General features: G+C 34.4%; 3 protein-coding genes across 3 annotated transcripts; 1 reads left to right on the forward strand and 2 right to left on the reverse strand.

Moving 5' to 3' along the window:
- Positions 1-5,577: 5,577 nt before the first annotated feature.
- On the reverse strand, positions 5,578-8,317 carry LOC143577617 (uncharacterized). The gene is made up of 4 exons (XM_077061399.1): positions 8,050-8,317; positions 6,585-6,813; positions 5,784-5,908; positions 5,578-5,693 (listed from the first exon to the last, which is right to left on the reverse strand). Exons 1-4 carry the CDS (start codon positions 8,152-8,154, stop codon positions 5,610-5,612), a joined length of 543 nt encoding a protein of 180 aa, XP_076917514.1. The 5' UTR covers positions 8,155-8,317; the 3' UTR covers positions 5,578-5,609.
- A 4,672-nt stretch (positions 8,318-12,989) lies between these two features.
- LOC143577618 (uncharacterized) lies at positions 12,990-15,737 on the forward strand. The gene is made up of 5 exons (XM_077061400.1): positions 12,990-13,101; positions 13,684-13,977; positions 14,689-14,937; positions 15,036-15,567; positions 15,608-15,737. The coding sequence occupies exons 2-4, from the start codon at positions 13,774-13,776 to the stop codon at positions 15,237-15,239; spliced, it is 657 nt and encodes a 218-aa protein (XP_076917515.1). The 5' UTR covers positions 12,990-13,101; positions 13,684-13,773; the 3' UTR covers positions 15,240-15,567; positions 15,608-15,737.
- A 1,094-nt stretch (positions 15,738-16,831) lies between these two features.
- On the reverse strand, positions 16,832-18,020 carry LOC143577619 (uncharacterized). The gene is made up of 4 exons (XM_077061401.1): positions 17,978-18,020; positions 17,874-17,918; positions 17,599-17,631; positions 16,832-17,129 (listed from the first exon to the last, which is right to left on the reverse strand). The coding sequence occupies exons 1-4, from the start codon at positions 18,015-18,017 to the stop codon at positions 16,990-16,992; spliced, it is 258 nt and encodes an 85-aa protein (XP_076917516.1). The 5' UTR covers positions 18,018-18,020; the 3' UTR covers positions 16,832-16,989.
- Between the last annotated feature and the right edge of the window lie 296 nt (positions 18,021-18,316).

Below are 18,316 nucleotides of genomic sequence, written 5' to 3' on the forward strand. Positions count from 1 at the left end.
CCAGGATCCTTAGGATCACCCCATTACTACAGTAATCCCCAGGCAATATTATACTAGCGTGTCTTGTAGGATCTCAAGGTACAATTAAGGTAACCCTTATCATTGTTTATTATGTCCGAAGTCCAAAATTTCTATCGTTTATTCCTGTTCGATTAAAGATCGTTTCTATCCTATCTAAACGGTATGATAATTCCTTTACTTTTCTAAGTATGTGGTGAAAAGATTTTTTAAACTTATGTTTTAAACTAGATTCGACTAAGGGTATTTCAACAAATGTTTTCATCAACATATCTTTCTGACATAACATAAATAGACATAAGTAAAAGCCAAAAGTTATCATCATATTAGTCAAAAAATTGTATCTCTGACTTTGTCCTGGAACCTAGGATCCCTCAGTCAGGGATATCAAAAGTTTCCTAAATTGATAATCAAGGCTTCGTCTTGAAACTCGGGATCCCTCCACCTTGATCATCTATTATTTTAAAATCATAAAGCTAGATTGTTTTAAACATCACCACCACAAGACAAATAAGTAACTTGTTTTACAACCATATCGAATAAACATAAAAAAACAATCAGACAGGGAGGGGCTCAGGCCTTGTCTTTGATATCCTTTATTGCCCCTTGGAAAATCCTGTAGTCATCTCAGCCTGCACCAACTTCTCACATTCACCAGCCTCATCCTTAGCCTCTTCAACTATATCCTCAGCAGCCTTGCTCGTCTTAGCGTGATCTTGCTTGGGATCTTGACCTATTTCAATCTGGAGATCCACCACTCTGGCCTTTAAACCCTTGAGATCCCAAGAAGCCTTGTCAATTTCCGGATTGTTAGCCTCTTTCATCAAGTTAATCTTAGCCTAACAGATGGACAAATCAGCAGATAGTTGGAGAGAGGTCTTGTAATCCTTCATCTCCTTAGCATGTGAAGCTTAGAGCTCTTCATGATCCCGCTTCAATCGATCATATTCTTCCGCCTTCTTCTTGATGAACAATGACTTAACCTCGACAATCTTGTTGAGATCTGCAACCTTCTTCTTATGGTCTTCAAGCTCTTGGATGGTGCTGTTGTAGATCTTGATGATCAGCTCGATACCCTACAAAAGATAGGTATGCTAATTGTGAAGTGTGGAAGGCATAGGATCAAGATAAAATTAAAAGTATTGGTTTACAATCAGTTGGAGGTTACTGAAGTCCAATCTCTCAAAAGTGTGTCTAACAACTTCAACACTCTTCCTCTTTTTTGAGAAAGAAGGCTTGCTTTTTGAAGGAGCAACAGGTGGCTTTGAGACTTCGTCGGTGGTTGGCTCTCTCTTCATGATGATGCTCTTGAGATCCTCCAAACCCAAACCTTGACCAGCTGCAACAAAATATCTAACTAATAATTATCACGTAGTGATTTTATCATAAAATCCCGAGAAGGAAACTTACCATACAAGCTTTCTGAAACATGGTTAGTGGATCAAAAAGCAGTGATCTCTAGCCGGAATGTCCGTTCAGCCTCTGATCCTTAACAAAGCGGGGATCCTGGTAAGATCTTCCCTGGTTGGATGAGCAACATCCTCAACTTTTGGTTCTTAAGCAACAACTGATAAGAGTTAACCTCTTTAAATTTCTCAAATTTTTACTTTTCATACTTAATATCCTACCCTTGATTACCCAGTGGAAAGGAAGATTTTTGCCACCTGAGATGGAATCCCTTTTGACAAAAAAATGATTTCCTACTCCATTTCCCTATCATTGTTTGTTGTTTTCAGGATCATGTAGGTTTGGCCAAGGGCGATTTGAAAGACAAATCGACTAGAACTATGGGTTCTTAGTCGATAGATAGAGGGAAGGTCAGAAATGTTAAACTCTAGGCTATGAGTTGTAATAATTTTGTTCAACATGTACAAGATCTTCCACACGACCATGCCATTGGAATCATTTGGACGTAACTCTAACTAGTGATCTCGAAAAACTTCGAGATAAAAGGGGGGAGGGGTAAGGCATGCCAAGAGAAAACGGGTAAATATAAAGTAGGCCCAGGTTTTGGAGATGAGTTCGAAACACATGTGCTTGTCAAAAACTTTCTCCATCTAAAGATTGGCAAGTTCCCGATCAGTAAAGTTGCAGGTTTCTTGAACTAGGAACGCAAGGAGATCTTGGCTAAGGAATTCCTCGGTAGAACCCTCAATCGAAGACGGGGATGACCTAGTCCTCTTTTTTCCTATTTAATTGTAGGAGTTACAGTAAAACCTATAAAAAGTTGGAGAGGAGTATAGAAATAATGTTACATGGATTTCCAAAGTGGTATGAAGATAAATAAACTAACATGAGTAATTATAGGCACTTATCCCCTATAAATAAGGTATGGTGGTTAGTATGCTTGGGGAGTTGAACCACGTCCCATCAAATTAGTTGTGCTAATGTCACTCTAACAAATAACTATTGAAAAATATAACTATTGTAAAGAAGTTTACAGTTGTCATATTTTTGGGAACAATTGTTAAGGGTCAATTTCTTGCTTAGGATCTTGAGTGATGTCCTGAATGATATCCTGCTGCCCAGGATCCCTGACAAGTTTAGAATCCTGAACCTATATTTATGTATACTAACTATTATGCAGGTTACATTTGCAAGTTGATATTTAAACGACTAGTAGACTCAATCATGTTTGGAAGTCGGAGCTCTAGTTGATTAACACATGAAGATAAAAGGAATAGGTCAATAATGGCTATATGAGTGTTGCCCAAGTTGAAGACCTAGTAAATAGGCATATTTTTTGGGATAACAATTGTTTTACTCTATTATAGATAGAGACTGATCAATGTAAACAAAATAGGACTCACTTTTCACTCACTGCACTCGTAAATGTACTACAGCTCTCGTTTACAATCAGTTCTCGACTTGTACTTAATAAATTTGAGGCAAGCAGATAATTTTCCCCTCCCGGGTTTTTTTGCTAGAGATCCTCGCTATGAGCAAGGGTTTTTCTTCACTATATCTCGTGTCAACCTTTTACTTTAATGTACTTGCATTATCTTTGAAAAACACATTATCCCACTTACTAAGTTTGATCACGAAATTGTTTCGGTAATTTTTGACCAAAACAGGCATGCTCTTGGCCCAAAGCAATGCTTATTGATATGAATTACCCTAAAAAGTTTCATAGTGTTAGATTGGAGCATCTAGATTAGTAAAGTATAAAACTTGATCAAAACTGACGCCTAGATCTTGGATTTCGCAGATCGACCAGATCCATTTGCAAAATAGAAGGATCTCGCAAAATAGAGGGATTTTGCATAGATAGCCATTTCGCATAGTAATTTTCTCGCATAGTGGTATCTTGCAAGATTATATATCTATCATGATAGATATTTGGCAAAATATACATTTTGCAAATACTAGGCATCTCGCATAATTGGCATATGGCAAAAATGGGTATTTGCGAGATGGATACTTCTGCGAGATGGGCACTTTGTAATATAGTGATGTTTTGCGAGGTGGGTATTTTTGCGATACATGGTGTTTTGCAAGATGACCATTTGTGCGAGATAGATAATGCGAGATCAGTAAGCTTTGCGGAATAGGAGACATTGCTAGATGACCTTAAAGTACGAAAAAAAAGTTTAAATAATGTATATTAGTTCCAATACTTAGACCTTGTGCAGTGTTCATGTGTCTAAACATTCATAACGTGAGTAAAGTATTAAGTAGCTAACGTGAATTTCTAGATCCCATTTACTTTAACGTTTTGGGGGCTATATGCATACTCACGTAATGACTTTTAAAAGAGATAATGAAAGTGGCTTATGCCTGAATGATTAAATGATTAAACGAGTAACGTTTAAGTAATGTAGAACTATGAGACATCTAGTGGAAAAGTAATGAGTATGCGTAATGTTTTTCTAAACACAGTAAGGGACTGCGAACCCGATATGCCTTTATAACGTAATGTTGTTCTTACGAGAGATGTGAAATGACTAGTGTAAGCATAGGAAAGATCTATGAGCCTTATGCGTTTTTATACTGAATGAGTGTGGAATCTTTGCTCTTACGAGAGATATGGGATGATGATGATTACAGCATCGCCCCGACGGGACTGAATGGTCAAACAAGACGAATGGAATGTTTACCTTGTGTAGATTGAATGAGTAACGTTGAATGTGTAATGAAAGGTTACGATGTGTATGTTAATAAGTAATATGTGTGATATTACTTTTATGTTAAGTATCGTTAAGAGTATGAGTAACAATAACCTAATGATTACGTACACTAAAACTCACTCAGCATAGCAAACTTTTAGTATGCATGCAGGTTAATATGAAGGAATGAAGTGAGCATGAAGGCAGTCTTGGCAATATGATTTGGCATCCAAACTTATTGTTTTGTTTGTGTTTAAAAACAACTTATACTTGGAATGCTTGAATGTTGAAATGTTTATTCCAATGCAATGAAATGAATTCTCTCATTTTAACTATGTGTTCATGAGTAAGTTCAACTACTTTAAGGCGTCTGGATCACGGGCCTTACAACATGCTACTAGTACAATCTAGGACCGGGATTCTTTTATAAAACGGGCTCCAGTTTAAGCTTGATCTCATTTAAGTGACTCAATTAAATTTTTAGCGAACAGATCTTGATGATCTAGCCAATGACTCATTTACACATCTTGTTTAAATTATTAAACATAAAAAGATATGGAATTTATGTGGGAGAAATTTGAAGAGAAAAGTTAAAACCTATGATTAATCGTTTTTCATATTTAAAACCGATAAAAGTTTATTAGAAGCAAAGTATTAGTTACTGTTGTTTAACTTGTTTTAAATCTGAATCAATTGAAAAACACCACCATCGGGGGTACTTTCGTCAACTCACCCGAACTCAAATCGTCAACACTAAATGTTCAGAAGTGTCTCACTGAAAGTGTGATCTAACTGCTCATATTGTCATGCCCAAAAGACAACTGGAACTGAAGAATCTTCTAGAACAAGCATTTTATTAAATCTACTATAAAACATTTTCCTATTTTTTATTCTCTTATAAATCTTAAAATTCCATCCACCTGCACAAACATAGAAAGTACAATAAACACAAAACGTTTAATAATTTATTTTATCTTGAGTATTATATTTTCACCAGCGACTAGTAAATTACAACTTTGGTCCCAAAATTTTAAAAATTGTAAACTTGGTCCAAACATTTACAAGAGGGTTGCACATGTAGTTACCGCTGTTAATCCCAGAAATTTGCACAAATTATACCTATTCTTTGATCAAATCACCTTCGGTCTTTAAAAACCAAGTGTGCTAAAGCCGACGTTTGTAGTTATGGTCAAGATTTCAAACTGAAAAGACATAATTACCTTCACATGACATCGCTTTCCGGTTAAAAACTAACTAGTATTGACGACGGGAACTACACGTACAACCCTCTCACAAATGTCACTAGGTTAGCAATTTCTAAAATTTGGGAACTAAAAGCATACAGATCTTAAGTTGAGTAAATACATACCTGAACGTGTGGCGGTGTTGTGTCGCGTGTCTTGCCTCCAAACGATATAAACTTCCATAAACAAGGACGAAATGTATGGTTGATAAAAGACAATTAGACACTAATCATATTATTAATCAAGCTCCTATTGCTTTTTCCAAACTTGCCATATATGTTAAGTATATCGTCCACATAAACGAAAATGAGCTATTCACCAATGGCTGCCAATGAATATAAAGCATGTTCACAATAGCTGAGTGTTGTTTATATAGAAATTATAATAATACATAAATAATAATGAATTTACATGCCTGTAAATGAACTGGGATTATTTTGTAAGTGAAGAAATCACACACAGGCCAGTACATAAGACCACCGGTTAAAGTTGGCAAAAGATCTCTTTTTAATCTCAAACCGATCTCAAAACCACTTTCACCTGGAGTATTTTACCATAATTAGAACCCGATACTGATATTTGAGATTCAATTTTGTATCCAGTTCTAAAGTTTTTTATACTGTAAAGGTCACAAGACTCCCACATATTGTCATCACCAATGGATACTAAAATCCATCTAACCGAAAAACCAATCCCAAAAAAAACCCGACAGTTTTGGTATATATTTTCGTAAAACGAACTTTTTGTTCACTTTTAGTTTTGGATTAATTAAAATGGAAAAAACTAAATCGAACCCAATTTATAGAATTCTTCTTTTTTATGTTAAGTAATTTCTAAGAATTTAATAAAAAGTGTAGCCAAAAAATTTAGCCCCAAAGTTTCATTCTCAAATTCATTATGTTACTTTTGGACAAAATCTTTTCGGCCCAAACAGTAAAATTGAACCCAAATCGAAAACCGAATAAACTGAAGCTGAACGGTTTTCAAAAACTCACACACCAAATTTTCGGTTTATGATTATGTTTGAGCCCTAAACAGACCTATGCACACCCCTAGCTACAAATAGGGTGTTTGGGTGTGTGTTTTGATAGTAGCCATGAATCATTTATAGAACGGTTGGTCGAAAACGAAATTTGTGTATCCTTCAACAGCTATAAAGAGAAACAATTATTGTAGTACAAAATAGAAAGCAATAATCAAAGAAAACTTGAAATACCTTGTAAAAATGCATTGTAAATGAAGAAAACCGCGGTACAAGAAGGCCCGTAAAAGATCTGCCCGACGATTAGCTTCTTGAAGGTGGTAGTCATATCTCGTTTTGGTAGGATTCTACCTAACAAATTAAACCAAACGTGTTGTACGGGTCCCAAAAGAAGCAACCCAAATATTGCTATTCGTAGTGTTCTTATCAAGTCTAAAGAATTGAAAGCTCCAATGGTCATAGACTGATGCATAAATGCAGTAAATACTCAAAATAAGTTGATCATCATATTAAACTCATATCAATGTAAAAAAGTACTAAAATCCCTTATCAGCATATATTATGCTAGGTGCGCGTTCAATAAAAAAAACAAATTTTAAATGCAAAACCGTGAGAAAACGCATATACACTTGTACACAGATATAGTGGAAGAAAGATGAAAGACTAGTTACATAACTAGCATAAGTATCATTGTTAAAGAAATATGTACATGTGTTTATGTGGTTCTAGCAATTAAAAATCATTATTCAGACATGAAATTGCCAAATAAACAATTGTACACAGTGCTTCCTAGATATAGTGAAAGAATGAAAGATTATTTACGTAACTACCTTATGTATCAAAGTTAAAGCAATAGGTGCATGCGCTATATGGTTCTCGTAGATAAAAATCATTATTCAAACATGAAATTGCCAAATAAACACTTGTACACGGTGCTTCCAAGATATAGTGAAAGAAAGATGGAAGAAAGAAACACTAGTTACATAACTACCATACGTGTCATAGTTAAAGCAGTAGGTATATGTGTTTATGTGGTTCTCGCAGTTAAAAATCATTATTCAAACATGAAACTGCCGAATAAACACATATATGGAATGTTTACCAAATATAATGGAAGAAAGAAGGAAAGGCCGGTTACATAACTGTCTTTTATATCATAGTTAAAGCAGAGATACATGTGTCTCATAAAAAAAATCATAGTTTAATCATGAAATCTTGAACTACAACAATTCATTAAATCATGGGCAAAGAACAACATAAGATAAGTGCATCCAGATATTATTAGTTCAATAATCAAAGGTACAATGATTAAAACTAAAATAATTAGTAATCACCATCAATTTGTAAATCACAAAAATTAAATTTAGAATTTAATATTGACTAATTGACTAACCACAAGATAATCTTTAAAGAAAGTTCAAACCATAAATGCAACCAAAAAAAATACTAGATTCAATGCCAAATAGGCAAAAAAACAAACTTTGACTTTTTAAAAGTCAAAAGAAATAGTTTCCAAATTCAGAAATTGACAGGAGTTATCATCAATTCACCATTTCCCAACAACAATTTCAGAACTTTCAATAAATAAAACCTAAAGATTCTAGGTCAAATCCAAATTTGGCAAAAACCATATTTGCATCTTGAAATCAGTTTCTAAATTAGAAATAATTTTAGGGTTTTAAATTTGAATACAGCATACCTGCGCAGTCAAATCAGCAGCTCCATAGATCAAACCTGCGGAGATACTTTTTGTGATTATCGGACGGATATCAAGCATCCTTAAATACCACGAAAGAACCCCCATTTCTTGATCTTGGTTATTGGAAGAAGATATCAGATGAGTTTGAATGAATTAAATATTCAAAGGGTTTGTGATTTGCGTAATATTCAAGATTCTTGCGGTGTAATTATTAATATTAAGCTATGCATTTTGAAGAATTTGAGATGGGAGTGTGTGAAAGATGGTGTTCTTGATAGTGTGAATAATAATTATATGATCATGTTTTGAAGCAATGAAAGTTTCACCTTCTTTGATTTGCTGTTTCCATTTTTCCTCTTTTTTTTCTTGTTTTCTTTTTTTTTTGTTTTTTTTGTTTTGTTTTTTTGTTTTTTTGAAAGTATGTTGGTTGAACGGGTAAGTCTCGTGACATTAATAATATTCAGGAGATTTTTGTTTCTTTTTAATTTATTTGTTTTGTTTTTTAATTTGGGGTTTTGGTTTTTCACTTTAGGTATACTTGAATTTAAGGATTGGATTTTTTCCATTTTAAGTAATCAAAAAGTTGGATTTATGGATGATAATGCAAGACATTTTGTGTTAAAACTTCTATGATAGTGTAGAGATAGGGAAATGGGAGAGTTCTTGATTTGGAACGAGTTAAAATAAATCTCTTTCTAGTGTGTTTTAAAATACGTTAAATCGAGATTATAGTTGACAATTTATGGCACGGCCTGTTAACACGAAATAACTCAATTCATAAACGTGTTAGCATGATTAAAAATGTGTACATACGGGTTTAGCTTGTCTACCCATTTATGACTTGAACAAACATATGCGTTTACTCGTTTCTAGACACATGTATTTCTACTTTCCGCTTGTGTAGCTTCCGTTGTTGCCATTTTGTATAAGCATGCAAAGTATTCTGTAGGAAACAAACTGAATGTTCATAGGAAACAATCTAAAAATAGAACAAATGCATGTAACTCTTTAATCCATTGTGTTTGCTCAATATCAAAAAACCACACATTTACTTTTTTTCGAATTTATTAGATTGTGATTGAAAGCATAGAAACAAATCAGCCAAAGACCAAATCCGCCCTCCTATTATCTTTGTGTTGTCCTTTTACTTTGGATATGAACAAAGAGCATATTTCATGACTAGAGGGGCGAATTTGGACGTTCTCGTGGCTTTAATCACGGTCTTTAGATTGTGGGCGGATATCTGTTTGATCGTGGCTTTAATTTGGATCTAATCACAGTGTTTTAGCTAGGCCTTAGATATACAAATGAGAATCACAATAAATTTAAGGCAAAAATAAACTCTATATCCACACATACAACGAAAATGTATTCCTTGGAAATGGGACGGATCTCTACATGGAAACCCGTATTGTAGATAATATATTAATTCAATAACTAGTTATCAGTCTCATTAAAACTACCAAAAAAATCCAAGTAAAGCACTAATCAGATCAACATATTCGTATATGGGATGATTATGAGAATGTCCGTTTTAGAGAGAGGGTTTCGAGTTTTGTTCACATTTTACAACATATTTTTAAAATATCTATCATAATTTGCTTCGGCTGATTAGATTTTTAGAGTCAATGAGATTTTTACAAAATTAATCGGGACGACTATTTTAAGATAATAAAATTGTCGATACGAGTATTTTGTAGCACTAAACTGGTCAGGACAACTTTTAAAGAAAAAAATAGTCCATACGACTTTTTTTGTGTTACTTTCTAAATTTTCTGAATATTATATTATTATATTTAATTTTACTCATAACTATTTTGTCTTTTATAACTTTTAAAATATAAAGTTTTACAAAATTCTGAATGCACCTATGCGTTTTTTATCTACATGCCGATATAAATTTTATTCAAAATTGAACGGGTCAAATTTCTATCAAAGTTTTACCCGCTCGATTTTAATAAAATTTATGTCGGAATGTAGATCAAAAAACATGTCTTAAACGTCTTAACAATGTATTCAGAGTTTTGTAAAACTTTATAGTTTAGAAGTTATAAAAGAAAAACTAGTTATGAGTAAAATTAAATATAATAATATAAAATTCATAAAAGTAAAACATAAAAAACTTGCCTCGGCTATTTTCTTTTTTCTAATAATGCCACCCCTTACAATTTTGTTCTACAAAATACTCACCCTCACAATTTTTTTTATCCTATAATAATCGTCATGACCAGTTTTGATGTCCCGTGTCAGTTTTTTATTAGTTTATGAAATTACTCGTTGGCTCTATAAATCTAGTCGGCCTGAGTAGATTGTGATGGATATCTTCGAAATATGTTGCAAACTAGAGAGAAAACTCAAAACTCTCTCTGTTTTTTTTTAAATGGACGCTCAAAATTTTCACTTCGTATATTCATATGGGCAAAAGCATTTAACGTAGAGGTGGGCCGTCACTAATGATCCTAGCATTGACATCTGAGCATTCCCAACGCATTCTTATATGTTTGTGAGTGAAAACTACATATTATATTGTGGCGTGTTATTGTGATTAAAGTGGAGATAAAATGTTGTTGTTGATTAATATATTTGAAAATATACTATTCATTTCATTAATTTTTAACTTTTTTTTAAATGTGGTTGTGAGTTAAGAAGATATAAAAAGTAATGATTAAAGTAAGAAAAACATTATTTAATTGAAAATAAAAATGAGAAATTGTAGTGATTTTAAGAGCATCCTTAGCCTTTTGTAAATTATATGGTATGATTATGAATGGTTGCGAGTGGATGAGAAAGAATATGTTATACGAAAAAGTTAAATTTAGGGTTTCACTATTCATATCGTATAAATTTTAATATTTTTTGAAAGTGGTTGTAAATGAATGAGAGAGAAAAGATAATGATATATGTATGTAAATATATTATTTTAATTGTAAAGAAGGTCCTTTCCAATGTGATGTAGTGGTATGGGGCTTGACTTTTTCAATGGAGATCTAAGTTCAATCCCCACATACAACATTTCTAGGGGACATGTGTGGCTAAATAAAGGGAGACTAGGATCTTTGTGATCTCTAGTTCGATCCTGAGGGCGTTCGGGTTTCACCTCCAGTGGGCCTTCGCGCGGGTGGGTTTTCCTCTGAACTGGAGTAACTTGGAGGCGCTTAAGGACTCCTTACAGCTGGGTTGGGCTAGTTGGTGGTGGCATTTTGTCATTGGGTCACTCCGTACGAAGTACGTAGGCATTCTATGTTTGTTGCCTGTTAAAAGAAATTGTAAAGAAGAGAGAAAATATAGTGTTGTTTAGTGCAATTATATGAATATGGTATGAAATAGGCTGAGAATACTCTTAACGTAATTACAGAATAAGGATGTTGATGGACTATGCATGCTCTGTTTGGTATATCTAGGAAAAATCCTTTGTGACCCAACACGATAAAATTGTAATACATGTATGTATTACAAAAACTCAAGAGGTGCTGCAGAGATGGTGACAATGAAGGGACGCTGTTTTCCTCTGAACTGGAGTAACTTGGAGGCGCTTAAGGACTCCTTACAGCTGGGTTGGGCTAGTTGGTGGTGGCATTTTGTCATTGGGTTACTCCGTACGAAGTACGTAGGCATTCTATGTTTGTTGCCTGTTAAAAGAAATTGTAAAGAAGAGAGAAAATATAGTGTTGTTTAGTGCAATTATATGAATATGGTATGAAATAGGCTGAGAATACTCTTAACGTAATTACAGAATAAGGATGTTGATGGACTATGCATGCTCTGTTTGGTATATCTAGGAAAAATCCTTTGTGACCCAACACGATAAAATTGTAATACATGTATGTATTACAAAAACTCAAGAGGTGCTGCAGAGATGGTGACAATGAAAGGACGCTAGGAGGAATGTCAATAACGATTTTGGTGGGTGTTATGGTGAAGGTGGCAGTGAGTGAGGATTGTGTTAGTGGCAACAATGGTGGTTGTTGTTTTGGTGGCAAGGGTGGTGGCACAGACAATTGGGGTGACAGACTGATGGTGGTGTCAATGATAATGGTGGTTGCGACGGCTGAAATTGATAGGTGGTGAAGACAAAAAAATGATAATGGGATATATAATAAGTTCGCAATTGTTATAGGCTTGCATTATATAAACACGAGATTGGTTATCCAGATACCACTTGAGACCCATACGACTCATATAAGATGTTTCAGTTTTTGTTTCTGGTGCCTCGTATAGCTTTATATCCTATACGAACAATATAAAACTATGCTGCTCGCATAGGCCTATACTGTTCGTATAGACTGACATTTATACTACAAACTGATTCTATGCGGGTCGTGTGGACTTTATACGATTCATATATGCTTTATGTTGTGTCAAGCTTTAAACGAGCTGTTAAAGCTCTATACAACTCGCATAGGGCTATGCAGGTCGTACAGGCTACAAAACGTCGTCTCTTTATTCTCTTCCGAACACTTGTCAATCGCGCATGACCTACACGAGTCATGCATCCATATACAAGTTGTACAGGTTAGACACTATGGTGGGTGGGTTGGGGGAGAGGGGGGTATAATTTGTTAATACCCAAATCAACACATCGAAAATAAAATACAATATGAACATGTGCTTCCACCATCATCTTTGGTGGTTCTCAAAGAATATTATCATTATCATCATCAAGATATTAACTTAAACCCATCAATTTTGCTTCCACCATCCATCTATCAACCGGCATTGTTCCAATCTTTCATAAATCACCATCGTTACCGACCAATTTTGCAATTAGGGTTTATGTGGGGTTTTAACATGGCATCATATATAGACCAATGGGAACAAGATCCATTCTTTCCTGCTGCAGAAGAAGCTCAAGAATCAGCCGATCGGTACTGCATTTTCATTTTTCAAATCTAGGGTTTATGATCACGTACTCTGTTTAACGAAACTGCTATGTAATTGAAGGATGGAATCTACATATAGAACGTTCATTCATGCTTTAAGGAGCCTTCTGCGTGGAATTCCGATGCTGTTCATCGAGATTTACGAACCGCTCTCGGCACTACCAAATGGCAGGTGATTCATACCAAACAAACAGTGTTCATTCGTTAAATAAACGAACGGTTCATGAATGTAAACGACCTAACGGAAAACAAGATAAAGGTAATGCGAAGAACAATATGCCGGGCCTAAAATGTTACTAAAACTAAGTTGTTACGGGCCAAGAATTTTAAATGAATAGATTACTAATGAATGTTAATGCTAATTTAAATAAAATGTAAACTAATAAACACAAATGAACATAAACGCATGATAGAACATAAAAGGATTTAAGTGAATGAACGTAAACGAACATCAAATGCATTCATGTTCGTTTGTTTAACTAAATGAACACGATTTTTGGTTCATGTTTGTTTGTTTATTAAATTAACGAACATGAACAAACTTTTCGCGAATGGTTCGCTGAACTTTTGGTTTGTTTGTAGGCCTAGATTTTAGGTTAGTGAAAACAAAGTCGCTGTTCATCATGATTGAATTAGATTATTGTCTGTGATAAATATCTTCCATAAGTTATGAATACTTATGCGTTACATTTCAGATTTTAGGTTACTCAAACTGAACATATAGTTATTGTTCATCATGATTGAATTATTGCAGTTGGAGGAATTTGAAAGGGCGGTTATATCCAGTTATGGAAATAATTCAACAGATGATACCAAAGACAGACATCGTGATTTCATCAATGCAATGGAGAATCAGATCTCTAGAGTTGAAAATTCATGGAGTGATTCATCTGTTTCAAAAGAGAAACCACCAGGACCTTGGGTACGCCTTGATGAACGAGAGAGAAAAGAACTTGCTCTGTTTCTTTCTGGATCTAAATCACCTGGTGATGAACAACCTGCTAGAAATCGGTTCAATGATGAACATAGAGGAAGAAGAAAACAAAAGGTACTTGAACAATTCATTATTTCATTACTTGTAGGTAAACGATCCGGAAGAACACAAACGGGAAATGTTTGCGTTCTTTCGTTTAATATTCATCCTAACAAATGATCGCACATGGACAGTTAAGCGAACAATGTTTTCTTGTTTGTGTTCTTTTGTTAATAGTATAAATGAATGGTTCACGAACATAACTGAACATAGATAAACAAACATAAGTACATGACTAACGAATTCCAATAAATTAAACGTGAACATCAATCTGTAAGGCCAAGAAAATAATAAAGCTAGACTAAATTGTAGTGGGTCTAAAAAATTCCAACTGAATTATGTAAATAAACTTAAAACACTCGTAAACGAATGGAAATAAATGAACAAACATGACATGTGTTCCTGTTTGTTCGTTTGACTAAATGATCAAAATTTTTTACGTGTCTGTTGACTCTGTTTGCTTATTATATAAACGAACAAACGCAAATTCCTGCTGAATTCACAAATGGTTCACTAAATGTTTGGTTTGTTTACAGGCGTAATTACTTGAATGCGCAACAATGTCTTTATTAGATATAGCAATTATGGCCCGTTTGTGTCGATTCTGTATGTGTTTATTCTTTTCTTTTTTCTTTTTTTTCATTTTGTTCAAAATAATTTGATAACAATTGAAATAATAGAACTTATTGTTGATATCTATAAACAAACTAATTAAAATGTGTCCAGGTTGATGCTAAAGATAAGTTTTCAGGGCATAGAAGAACCGCGAGTGCAGACATCAGTTCTTGGAATATAAATGTTGATAATGAAAAGCGTGATGGAAAAAACGAGAAGCCACCTAGAAAGATTCCAAGTTTTTCAGGTCTTTTAAGCATGTTAGACGCTGCATCAAAATTAACGTGGTCAACTAATGGTTACAAGAAAATAAGCCAAGAAGCTGATGTTAAATCGTTAGAGACTCGACCTTTGACCAGAGTGAGTCTTTGTTTTTTATTAAAATTTTGATAAAATGATTAGAATGCATATGCTCATTTGTTACTGGTGAGAATAATATGTTATGCTCTTTTAATAAGGCTGTTGATGCAAGTAATGAAGGGAGTAAGGGTTTCACAGAACCATGTGATGATCGTTATAATAAACGACTTTACGGTTGGTTTGCTGCTGTTCAAAGACTATTCCAAAGGTCACAATATTATGTGCTGTATAGTCGGCGCACACGAACAATGTTTTGGTTTCTCATTTTCCTTTGCTTGCTCGGTGAGTTTGCTTTCCTCTAGCTAGCTTTTTCTTTAATCTTCGTATTGTTTTTTTTTTAAAGACAAACACACATTTGAGTGTTTGGATGAAGAATAGCTTATATGCTTGAAATATGTTGTTTCCCACAAGCTGTTTAGGATTACTTATTTTAAACCGATAATTCTTGATGATATCAAAAATACGAGTTTACTCTTTAAGAGGATCTATCATATAAACAGATGACTATATACTTGAAATCATTTTAAAATCGTAATTGTTGTATTCTTGTGTGCATGTTTAGTTGTAGTTCGTTTAATCTAAAGCAGAGATACAGACTTTTCACATATGGTAATGATACATGTAGTTTTAGTGTAACATTGATTACTAGTAGTTTTGTAAAACATGTCAGCAAATGGAGCTATCTGCTTATTGCCATTTTGACACCCTCCATCAGCTTGTTGTTCAGAAAGTTTAGTGTGATTTCAGTGTTTTGATGTAGATTGTACAAATGTTTTTTTAGCTTTGTTTCATGTAATGTAAATTGTAGCTTGGTTTAACACACTAGCATATAGTTTTCAGCCTTTAAGTATGAAGATGGTGTGTGATATTTTTCTGGTTATAGTTTACATAAAATTTTATACTGCCTGCATTTGCCACAATCACATGTTTGCCACATTCACATGAGTTAACTTACTGGAAGTTGTAATCATACTTTTGGAAAGATATATGGTGTGGTAACATGACTTCTAAGGATAAATATCCCCATATCTATGCTATCGAATCTTCAAGAGATTGTAAGAACTCACAGAGAATTTGCTTCTCTAATTATCTTTGAGGATGCATCATCTCGATTAGAAGCCCGAGAAAGGGAAGAGAACCGCTCGAGCTTAAGCCCTTGTTTAGGTATAGAAGGCTTTAACATCTTAAATTTGGATGGCTCGTGTAGATGGCTTGGAGATGCTCGCGAACTTTTCAGTCTATTCTATGAGTATTATTATTCAATAAACAATGCTTGCTAGGGTTGATGAGCTATTTCGATGGAGTATATAACATCTCATAGATTCTCTCTTAGGTCATTCGAGTTGTTCAAACCGTGTCTCTTGTTTCAAGTGTCGCTAGGTTAAGAGTTGTCTTGAATTTGTGTTAAGAGATTAGTTGCAGACTCTTTAGTCTTTACTGCAATTGAGTGTATGGATCCAGTCTTCAAGTTTATTAGAATCATCGTTGCGTGAGCGTTGCTTGCGAGCTGCCTCACATTGAAAGATTTGTGTTGCGTAGTTTGTTTCAATTTCAGAAGTTGTGTTTCAATAAAACATGACTTCAATAAAAGTGAATTATACTAGTAGTTGATTTAACCATTTAACAATCCCATATTTTCTAGTGTGATAAAATTTGACAAAGAAACATTTTGGCAAGAAAAATGCCTATAAAGAAAGGCAAGCCATACAGGGAAACTTATTTTTTAGTCTGGTTAGTTGCTAATTTAAGCCGGCCAGGCTGGAGTTTAGTGGCTGGGGATGTTTTTGACCAGATCATGCTGTTTTTCAACTGGTTCATACCTTCAGCTTTTAGCCAATTCGGGCTGGTTTTAACCAAGGCTCTCGAGTCCTATCGGCCGTTTCATATTAAACACATCAACATTTCACACAAACAAATGAGTTGAAAGTTGAAACCACTATTTCTACTTGTACCACAACTTCATTTTTTCATAATTCTGAAGTACAATAAACCAATAAAAGTATCCACTCATAATACAACGGAACAAAGTTTCTAAATAACTATAACAAGCTTTCAAGACGAGTGCGCCTCTTCGGTTTCACTTTTCTTGTTAAACTCAACACCCTGAAAAATAGTCCTAGACGATCGATACTTACTACCAAATCCAGTCCCAAATCCCCATCCGAGCCCTAGCCCTACTCCACATCCTCCACCTTCATATAGTATAATTCACTTAATCAACAACATAGCTGTTAAGACAAATAGCGACAGCCTACCCATATGCTATGTCGTGATAATGATGAGATAGAGAGCGCTAATTGATGTTTAGCGATAACGTATTACATTTTTTTTTAAATTAGGGTTTTATTCTCGAGTTTAAGGTTTTTTTTATGCAATTAGTGAAGATTACAGCTGCTTGGTCGATTAAAATGCCTAAAATTCGGTTTCTAGCATGTATAAAAAAAACGAACTGTCGTTATTTTCACACTTTTTGGCGCAAAAACATCGGATAATGATGATCCAGCGCTACGCTATGCTATTCGCTGTAGTGCTCACTATCATAGCTATTAACAACTATGATCAACAATTTAACTTAACCTGTACAATGGTACAATAATCCATATAACATAAAATGTAACAAGTTGTATTAAACTTAAATTAAGAGAGTCTTAAGCCGCGTACCTGCACCGAGGCCAAGGAAATTCACAGGCATACCTAAATCAATACAATGTTGATCATCAGTTAATGGATCAAATGCAAAAAAAACATAACTTCCAACTACAAATGGTCTTATTATATATATATATATAGTAAAATTCACAAATTATGTTTGTAAACAAAACCCTTGAAAACCCCCAATTTCCCAAAAAGCAAACACAAATCTATCAAATTATATTGAAATTGAGTGTATGAACAACTCTGTGTGTGTGTGAGAGAGAGAGAGAAGAGAGAGAGACCTCCGAAACCCCAACCAACGCCGAAGCCGCAGCCAACACCAAAACCTGAAATTGAAGAAGTTAGAAGAAATAAAATAATTGAGGAAGAAATTGATTAGGATTACCGAATCCAACACCGGTTCCATTGAAATTGGTAAGCACCATCTGGATGGATGGATGGATGGATGGATGGATGGATTACTCACGACGACGATGGCGGATATACCATCTATAAAGGATATCTTCATTTTAATTTCTATCAAAGTTTGCTTTTTGGTGCTCCAGGTTTTGATATCTCCGTGTTAGCACCCTAATGTACTTTTGCTCTAATGAATTTTGTTAACTAAGTACGAGAACGATTGTTTTCGGTACCGGTACTGGTACTAGACCAATAATGAATTCGGTATCATCAGCATTAAGTTTGACTTTTCGGTGCCGGTACCGGTACTGGTACTAGACCAATA

This window comes from Bidens hawaiensis, unplaced genomic scaffold, assembly GCF_021521415.1.
Source record: "Bidens hawaiensis isolate Kalapana, Puna unplaced genomic scaffold, B.hawaiensis_p1.1 tig00028747_1, whole genome shotgun sequence".
Classification (NCBI taxonomy): domain Eukaryota; kingdom Viridiplantae; phylum Streptophyta; class Magnoliopsida; order Asterales; family Asteraceae; genus Bidens; species Bidens hawaiensis.

Coding starts and splice junctions, on each gene's coding strand:
- LOC143577618 (XM_077061400.1), top strand. CDS start 13,774: ATGGAGAATCAGATCTCTAGAGTTGAAAATTCATGGAGTGATTCATCT. Junction 13,978..14,688: donor GAGGAAGAAGAAAACAAAAG/GTACTTGAACAA, acceptor AAATGTGTCCAG/GTTGATGCTAAAGATAAGTT. Junction 14,938..15,035: donor AGACTCGACCTTTGACCAGA/GTGAGTCTTTGT, acceptor TCTTTTAATAAG/GCTGTTGATGCAAGTAATGA.
- LOC143577619 (XM_077061401.1), bottom strand. CDS start 18,017: ATGGTGCTTACCAATTTCAATGGAACCGGTGTTGGATTCG. Junction 17,632..17,873: donor CGTTGGTTGGGGTTTCGGAG/GTCTCTCTCTCT, acceptor GTATTGATTTAG/GTATGCCTGTGAATTTCCTT. Junction 17,130..17,598: donor TTTCCTTGGCCTCGGTGCAG/GTACGCGGCTTA, acceptor TACTATATGAAG/GTGGAGGATGTGGAGTAGGG.
- LOC143577617 (XM_077061399.1), bottom strand. CDS start 8,154: ATGGGGGTTCTTTCGTGGTATTTAAGGATGCTTGATATCCGTCCGATA. Junction 5,909..6,584: donor TTACAATGCATTTTTACAAG/GTATTTCAAGTT, acceptor AAAATACTCCAG/GTGAAAGTGGTTTTGAGATC. Junction 5,694..5,783: donor TAATCCCAGTTCATTTACAG/GCATGTAAATTC, acceptor ATTCATTGGCAG/CCATTGGTGAATAGCTCATT.